This window comes from Oncorhynchus keta, chromosome 19 (genome assembly GCF_023373465.1).
Source record: "Oncorhynchus keta strain PuntledgeMale-10-30-2019 chromosome 19, Oket_V2, whole genome shotgun sequence".
Lineage (NCBI taxonomy): Eukaryota > Metazoa > Chordata > Actinopteri > Salmoniformes > Salmonidae > Oncorhynchus > Oncorhynchus keta.
The window spans coordinates 77,735,357-77,744,458 of NC_068439.1; the positions used below are offsets into that span (position 1 = coordinate 77,735,357).

The 9,102-nt window shown below is 44.6% G+C and overlaps 1 protein-coding gene across 1 annotated transcript; it reads left to right on the plus strand.

Annotated features, from left to right (window-relative positions):
- Window positions 1–326: 326 nt before the first annotated feature.
- On the plus strand, window positions 327–8,881 carry LOC118398881 (actin, alpha cardiac muscle). Its single transcript, XM_035794677.1, has 8 exons — window positions 327–475; window positions 3,711–3,864; window positions 4,115–4,243; window positions 4,545–4,740; window positions 5,652–5,813; window positions 6,797–6,988; window positions 7,804–7,985; window positions 8,608–8,881. The coding sequence occupies exons 2-8, from the start codon at window positions 3,736–3,738 to the stop codon at window positions 8,749–8,751; spliced, it is 1,134 nt and encodes a 377-aa protein (XP_035650570.1). The 5' UTR covers window positions 327–475; window positions 3,711–3,735; the 3' UTR covers window positions 8,752–8,881.
- Window positions 8,882–9,102: the final 221 nt, after the last annotated feature.

Here is a 9,102-nt window from a genome sequence, read left to right on the forward strand (position 1 = left end):
TAATCACAGGTCTTCAAAAGTCAGTCTGTTAACACCTACTTCATCATGACACAACTATAATCAACCGTAACACTGTAATGGAAAAAAACATCTAGAAATAATCCCTTTCAGTTCACTCTGCCAACCAATTCTTATTTTTATACCAGCCAGCCAGTCAGGGGCGGGACTAGATCCCTCCGTCTCCTAGGTAACAACACTCTGTTAGATGGCGTCCCATCACAAAGAAGGCCCTGAGTGACACAGGATATACTTTCTAGTGAACCGTTATCTAGCAGCTCTTATTTGGGCTTCTGTGAACTCCTGGTCCCGCCCACAGGCCCCAGGCCCCCGGCCCCAGGCCCCCGACCCACAGGCCCCAGACCCCCGCCCACCGGCCCCCGGCCACCAGCCCCGGGACAAAGGGGGGATATTTAAGGGACACCTTTCACCCTCACCCTTTGTCCCAGTGGAAACTCCAGTCTTGGTGTACAACTTGGTGAGTGTCTTCTTTTGTATTGTTCATGTTCCACTACTGCCCTGTAGCACTGTTTCTCTACTGGACTCAGTACTGCCCTGTAGCACTGTTTCTCTCTCTACTGGACTCAGTACTGCCCTGTAGCACTGTTTCTCTCTCTACTGGACTCAGTACTGTCTATAACACTGTTTCTCTCTCTACTGGACTCAGTACTGTCTATAACACTGTTTCTCTACTGGACTCAGTACTGTCTATAACACTGTTTCTCTCTCTACTGGACTCAGTACTGTCTATAACACTGTTTCTCTCTCTACTGGACTCAGTACTGTCTATAACACTGTTTCTCTCTCTACTGGACTCAGTACTGTCTATAACACTGTTTCTCTAGTGGACTCAGTCCTGTCTATAACACTGTTTCTCTGGTGGACTACGACTACTTCAGACAGACGACAGAGAGAGGAGAGAGGAGGAGGACTACATGACTTGGTGCTGTTAGGAAGGATTCACACTTTTGTGAGGTACTCTTGGGAAGCATGGTGCCGCTGTGTTGTTGTGGTTTTGGAAAGGGAAGAAGGATGTTTGGTTTAACTGCCGGGAGCTGCTGCTGCGGTTGAAAGAGACAGCGCATCACCACATGTAGAGTTAATGCCTACCACGGATGTCTGTCTACTTCTAATTGGCTGTGAGAGAACGATGTTTTGAGGTTGTGGAGAGAAGGAATAAAAGGGTGGAGAAAGAAAGAGAGCTGAAAGGAGCTGAAAGGGGAGACAGGAAGACAGTACATGAGTTTCAGCAGTCTGCGGCAGCCAGGCTTGTTGTCATTGATTGACAGGCCATGCTGGTGGCAACACGTGTGAACAGTGATCTGGTGATCAGTGATCTGGTGATCAGTGATCAATGATCTGGTGGATTGACCAGGAGGTCAGACAGAGGAACAGATCGCCCGCTGTGGAGCGCCAGGCCTCCCGACTTCTGAACAGTGGACAGGTCTACTAATGAAGGGAGGTGTCATGCCAGTGTTGGCAGACCTTTTGGGTGGCTGGCTGGCTGGCTGGCTGGCTGGCTGGTTGGCTGACCGGTTGGCTGGCTGGTTGGCATGGAGGGATGAAGCGATGGAAAGATACAGAAAGAGGATAATGGATTGATGAATGGAGGGAGAGAGGGATAGGGGGATGTAATGGAAAGGTGGACTGGAGGGACAGAAATACATGCTCTGAAGAGACCTGCCAGGCCAAGCCTGGCTGAAGAGAGGGATGGAGAGGGACAGTAACAGGAGTATGGAGGGATAGATAGAGGGAAGCAGGGAGGGATAGCTGGACAGTAACAGGAGTATGGAGGGATAGATAGAGGGAAGCAGGGAGGGATAGCTAGACAGTAACAGGAGTATGGAGGGATAGATAGAGGGAAGCAGGAAGGGATAGCTGGACAGTAACAGGAGTATGGAGGGATAGATTAAGAGGTTGGGTGGAGGATTAGAGGGACAGTAACACATGCTCTCCAGCTCCCCTACAAAGCATACAGGAGGTACTATTGTGCCGACAGTTACTTGGCCAGGCTCTGTTAGAGATAGGGGAGGATTGAGGAGGATGAGATGGGGGCGGAGGTAGTGTTCCGTGTGGCCGTGGTTTGGAATGACAAGGGCCGTGGTTAAGAATAGAGACAGTAGTGGGGGGGGCTCTACTATGTCCCTGTTTGGCTTTACAGGGCAGCTCTGACAAAGAGGGAGATTAGGTTATCAGTGGTCAGTAAGTAACGCTTTTGAAAAGTTATTTCTAGGAACATTTGAATTTGCAGTATTAAAAACACTGACAACATAACAAAAATATATATATATTTTTTTTTCATGGCATTAGGCATTATATTAGACAACAATGATAACATATTCATTCACCAGTCACCTCCTTGGAGGATGTCTTTAACGTAACGGATTCCTAAATGTAGTGTACTGTGCCTTCGGAGAGTGTTCAGACCCCTTGACTTTCTCCACGTTTTGTTTTACGTTACAGTCTTATTTTAAAACTGATTCGATATATATTTTTCTCAATCTACACACACAATACACCATAATGAAAAAGTGAAAATACATTTTTGCAAATGTATAAAAAAAAATGTAATAACTTATTTACATAAGTATTCAGACCCTTTGCTATGAGACTCGAATTTGAGGTCAGGTGCATCCTGTTTCCATTGATCATCCTTGAGATCTTTCTCCATCTTGATTGCAGTCCACCTGTGGTCAATTCAATTGATTGGACATAATTTGGAAAGGCACACACCTGTCTATATAAAGGTCCCACACTGGACCAAAAACCAAGCCATGAGGTCAAAGGAATTGTCCGTAGAGCGCCGAGAGGATTGTGTGGAGGCACAGATCTGGGGAAGGGTACCAAAACATTCTGCAGCATTGAAGGTCCCCAACAACACAGTGGCCATGATTCTTAAATGGAAGAAGTTTGGAACCACCAAGACTCTTCCTAGAGCTGGTCGCCCGGCCAAACTGAGCAATCGGGGGAGAAGGGCCTTGGTCAGGGAGACAACCAAGAACCCGATGGTCACTCTGACAGAGCTCTAGAGTTCCTCTGTGGAGATGGAAGAACCTTCCAGAAGGACAACCATCTCTGTAGCACTCCACCAATCAGACCTTTATGGTTGAATCGCCAGACAAAAGCCACTCCTCAGTAAAAGGAATATCTGCATAGGTGTACAGAGGCCCATTATCAGCAACCATCACTCCTGTCTTCCAATGGCACATTTGTGTTACCTAATACAAGTTTATCATTTTAAAAGGCTAATTGATAATTAGAAAATCCTTTTGAAATTATGTAGCACAGCTGAAAACTGTCGTTCTGATCAAAGAAGCAATAAAACTGGCCTTCAGCACAATACCTGAGGAGAGGATGGATCATCAGCTGAGGAGGGAGGTGGACACAGACCTGCTTCTTTTCACATATAGCTTGTGATTGGATGTCTTGTGAGACTGCAGTGGATCACTACCCTTAAAGTGGATCACTACCCGTAAAGTGGATCACTACCCGTAAAGTGGATCACTACCCTTAAAGTGGAACACTACCCGATAGTTGTAAATGTAGCTGTTAATGCAGTGGCAGCCTCACGTCCAGTGATAAGCTAATGTACATGGTGTTTGTGTGTATATATATATATATATAGAAAATCTAGGGGTAAATACTGTATCTATGTACATCAGTGTTAATGTGCTCAGACAGAGCTCTTACCACCGTGTCTCTCCTTCTAACAGAAGGCCATCTGAAACAAGACCAATCATGTGTGACGACGAGGAGACGACCGCCCTCGTGTGCGACAACGGCTCTGGCCTGGTCAAGGCTGGGTTCGCCGGTGATGACGCTCCCCGCGCTGTGTTCCCATCCATCGTTGGACGTCCCCGTCACCAGGTACGCCACTTAAAAGAGGACAAAACGGATAGCCGTTGGCCGTTACTAACCGATTTCTTTGTTTACTTATGTCATGACGTCAAAGATAATAATATAATACAGATAATGTAGTGTAGTTTACGCTTGTAGCGTTGAGTTGGTAATGAGACTCACGTCAGCCATGCGTAAAAGTTTGCGTAAAATTAAATTCATTTGACGTGTGTGTGTGTGTACGGCGAACTCTCCTGACTCGTGTTTGATCTCGATACAGGGCGTGATGGTGGGTATGGGACAGAAGGACAGCTATGTGGGAGACGAGGCTCAGAGCAAGAGAGGTATCCTGACTCTGAAGTACCCCATCGAGCACGGCATCATCACCAACTGGGACGACATGGAGAAGGTGGGACCCAGAGACGACACTAAAGATATTAGACACTTGTGAATGATTTTGTAAGATGATTAAAAGCAGAACTTCATGTATAAAGATACACATGTGCTTAGAGACAAGAAGCTAATGACACTTGGGAAACTATCCAATATGATGCAAATAGCCTTATGAAACTTAACACATCCATCATTAATATGTCATGATTACATTATGCAAAACAACATGACTTCAACGGGACAGCTAACTCTATCTCACACGGCGTTCTGTTCTCGTAGAACTTCTCTGACCATCTCTCTCCTCCTTCTTCCATCAGATCTGGCACCACACCTTCTACAACGAGCTGCGCGTGGCCCCTGAGGAGCACCCCACCCTACTCACTGAGGCCCCCCTCAACCCCAAGGCCAACAGGGAGAAGATGACCCAGATCATGTTTGAGACCTTCAACGTCCCCGCCATGTACGTGGCCATCCAGGCCGTGCTGTCTCTCTACGCCTCCGGTCGTACCACCGGTGAGTTTCCACAGGACTTCCGGCTATCACATTGCATACCACAATACCATATATACCACAATACCATATATACAATAGATACCATACCACAATAGATACCATACCACAATACCATATATACAATAGATACCATACCACAATACCATATATACAATAGATACCATACCACAATACCATATACACAATAAATACCACGATACCATATACACAATAGATACCATACCACAATACCATATACACAATAGATACCACACCACAATACCATATATACAATAGATACCATACCACAATATCATATACACAATATACCATACCACAATATCATATACACAATAAATACCATACCACAATAAATACCATACCACAATACCATAGATACAATACCATATACACAATCGATACCATACCACAATACCATATACACAATAGATACCATACCACAATACCATATATACAATAGATACCACACCACAATATCCTTTAGTCCAGGTCTGGGCAACTCCAGTCCTCAGGTGCCTAATTGGTGTCACACTTTTCCACCATCCCTAACAAACACAGCTGATTTAAACTAATTGCATTCTAAACTGAAGATCATGATTAGTTAATTATTGGTGTCAGGTGTGTTAATTGGGATTGGGGCAAAACTGTGACACCAATCAGGCCCCCAATAGACTGGAGTTGCCCAGGCCTGATATAGACACTTTAAGGGTAGTGATCCACTTTAAGGGTAGTGATCCACTTTAAGGGTAGTGATCCACTTTAAGGGTAGTGATCCACTTTAAGGGTAGTGATCCACTTTAAGGGTAGTGATCCACTGCAGTCTCACAAGACATCCAACCACAAGCAATATGTGAAAAGAAGCAGGTCTGTGTGTTCCTCCATCCTCAGCTGATGATCCATCCTCTCCTCAGGTATTGTGCTGGACTCTGGTGATGGTGTGACTCACAATGTCCCCATCTATGAGGGTTATGCTCTGCCCCATGCCATCATGCGTCTGGATCTGGCCGGTCGAGACCTCACTGACTACCTGATGAAGATCCTGACTGAGCGTGGCTACTCCTTCGTGACCACCGGTAAGATGGCCACCAAGAACCAAGATTTATATAGACAGGATTAGTTTCACATTATACAGAGACAAGTTGAGAGAACATGATCTTGGTAAGATAGGCTTATACTATCTATGATATGTTATTTAGTGTACTAGGATTCAACCAACATCAAGATAAGCCTATCTATGATAAGTTATTTATTATAAACTGGGTGGTTCGAGCACTGAATGCTGATTGGCTGCCATGGTATATCAGACCGTATACCACAGGTATGACAAAAGTTATTTTTACTGCCCTAATTACGTCGGTAACTAGTTTATAATAGCAATAAGGCACCTCATTGACTTGTGGTATATGGCCAATGTACCACGGCTAAGGGCTGTATCCAGGCACTCCGCGTTGCGACGCGCTTAAGAACAGCCCTTAGCCGTGGTGAGAGTATTCATCCCGCTTGGCGTTTTTCCCTATTTTGTTGCATTACAACCTGTAATTTAAATTGATTTTATTTGGATTTCGTGTAATGGACATACACAAAATAGTCCAAATTGGTGAAATTAAAAAAGTACTTGTTTTAAAAATGGAAAAGTGGTGCGTATGTATTCCACCCCCTTTGCTATGAAGCCCATAAATAAGATCTGGTGCAATCAATTACTTTCAGAAGTCTGAGGCTCTATGTAGCGTCTTTGAGGCTCTATGTAGCGTCTTTGAGGCTCTATGTAGCGTCTTTGAGGCTCTATGTATCAATCAATCAAATTTTATTTATATAGCCCTTCGTACATCAGCTGATATCTCAAAGTGCTGTACAGAAACCCAGCCTAAAACCCCAAACAGCAAGCAATGCAGGTGTAGAAGCACGGTGGCTAGGAAAAACTCCCTAGAAAGGCCAAAACCTAGGAAGAAACCTAGAGAGGAACCAGGCTATGTGGGGTGGCCAGTCCTCTTCTGGCTGTGCCGTAGCGTCTAATGTTGGGCTTGATTCAACAACACTCTGAATCTCCCCACTACAGCCGAGCGTGAGATCGTGCGTGACATCAAGGAGAAGCTGTGCTACGTGGCCCTGGACTTTGAGAATGAGATGGCCACCGCTGCCTCCTCCTCCTCTCTGGAGAAGAGCTACGAGCTGCCCGATGGTCAGGTCATCACCATTGGTAACGAGCGTTTCCGTTGCCCAGAGACCCTCTTCCAGCCTTCCTTCATTGGTACGTATCTCTCTCTCTCTCAATTCAATTTCAATGTACTTTAAGGGGCTTTATTGGCATGGGAAACATATGTTTGCATGGCCAAAGTAAGTGAAATAGATAAAACAAAAGTGAAATAAACAATAAGAAATTAACAGTAAACAGTAAATTACACATACAAAAGTTCCAAAATAAAAGACATTTCAAATGTCATATTATGTCTATATACAGTGTTGTAATGGTGTGCAAATAGTTCAAGTACAAAAGGGGAAATAAATAAACATAAATATAGGTTTTATTTACAATGGTGTTTGTTCGTCACTGGTTGCCCTTTTCTTGTGGCAACAGGCAACAAATCTTGCTGCTGTGATTGCACACTGTGGGAGTTTTTCCAAATTTGGATTTGTTTTCAAATTCTCTCTCTGTCTCTCTGGTTCCTCTACAGTAGACCATGTTCACCTTATTATCATGCATCTCTCCACACACTTACTTCACATTTGACTCTGTTGCCATACATCATGTGTCAAACCCCACGGAGGGAAGTGTCTGCACGTTTTCAATCCTCCCTTTGTATTTGATTGATGAATTAAGGTCGAATTAGTAAGGAACAGGAAAGACCAAAAACTTGCAGACACTTCCTGCCAAACTTGTCACAACACTGTCCTCTAGTGTCCAATGGACATTGCCATTCTGTTACTGTTAGATTCCACACACAGCCATTTAATGAAAGCATAATTGATCTATTCCTTACATGTCTAACTCATGTAGGTCACCTACATCCTGTCTGTGGAGGTGTCGTTGCTCACCAAGTGTCTCTTCTCATCTCACCTGCTAAGGTATGGAGTCCGCTGGTATCCATGAGACCGCCTACAACAGCATCATGAAGTGTGACATTGACATCCGTAAGGACCTGTACGCCAACAACGTCCTGTCAGGAGGTACCACCATGTACCCTGGTATTGCTGACCGTATGCAGAAGGAGATCACCGCCCTGGCCCCCAGCACTATGAAGATAAAGGTGGGATAACATTTCTGTTCCACACAGGAGGAACTAAGTTCAATGTCCACCAGGGTTGGAGTCAATTCCATTTCAATTCTCTCCTATGCTTTTCACTTAGGAAAATTTGGATTTGATATTGGAATTTGGTGTACTTTCTGAATTGAAATGGAATGGACCCCAACCCTGATGTTCACACTAGTGTACTACTGAATGAAGCCATGTCTTGGGCGTGTATTCTATGTGGTATGGTAGTATGGACATTGGAACGTTGACTATTTCCAACAGTGTCAGAGCCGTGGATATGCTGTAGGTTTACAGGAGTTGCCCCACTATCCTCCATGTTCAGCCAACTGTCCTTTACTTTAAATAACAAACCATGTTTGCCTAATACTGTACACACGCTGGTTCAAATCAGCAACACTGTCTGTCCACTGTGCTAGAGTAGATAAGAGTTCTTAACCAACCCTCTCCATACACTTCACTACAATAACATGCTAAATTGCATTTTGACTAGAATGGTTAACTCTGTATATCCACAACTTTGATTTAAATCAGCAACACTTGTGCACTGAGCAGCAAAGGACCTTAGCCTCTGAGATCTTAACCAACCCTCCACATCTCTCCTCTCCACCTCCTCTAGATCATCGCTCCCCCCGAGCGTAAGTACTCTGTGTGGATCGGCGGCTCCATCCTGGCCTCTCTCTCCACCTTCCAGCAGATGTGGATCAGTAAGCAGGAATACGACGAGGCCGGTCCTTCCATCGTCCACAGGAAGTGCTTCTAAAACATCCCATCTACCCACACCTCCTCCATACACATTCACCCTCCTTCTGTTGTCTGCCTTTGTACCGTTTACTGTATATACATGTTCTGTTGTAATAAAATAGTTGCTTGTAACAATAAGCATTAAGTTACTTTGTTGTTGGGTGTCTGTTCGGTGTGAGGGAACACATTCAGAATACGTAAAATAGTGTCTGATCTTCATTATAATTAGACTATCTGGGCCCTGACACGGAACCCAAACCGGCTGCGCTCGTGCGCTATCGTGCATACATTTATTTTGCCCCCCCACACACCCCAAAAGCGATCACAACACGCAGGTTAAAATATCAAAACAAACTCTGAACCAATTACA

Excerpts from the sequence above, each read along its gene's own strand:
- LOC118398881 (XM_035794677.1), top strand. The coding sequence starts at position 3,736 with ATGTGTGACGACGAGGAGACGACCGCCCTCGTGTGCGACAACGGCTCT. Across the intron at positions 3,865-4,114 it reads TTGGACGTCCCCGTCACCAG|GGCGTGATGGTGGGTATGGG; the intron begins GTACGCCACTTA and ends ATCTCGATACAG. Across the intron at positions 6,989-7,803 it reads CTTCCAGCCTTCCTTCATTG|GTATGGAGTCCGCTGGTATC; the intron begins GTACGTATCTCT and ends TCACCTGCTAAG.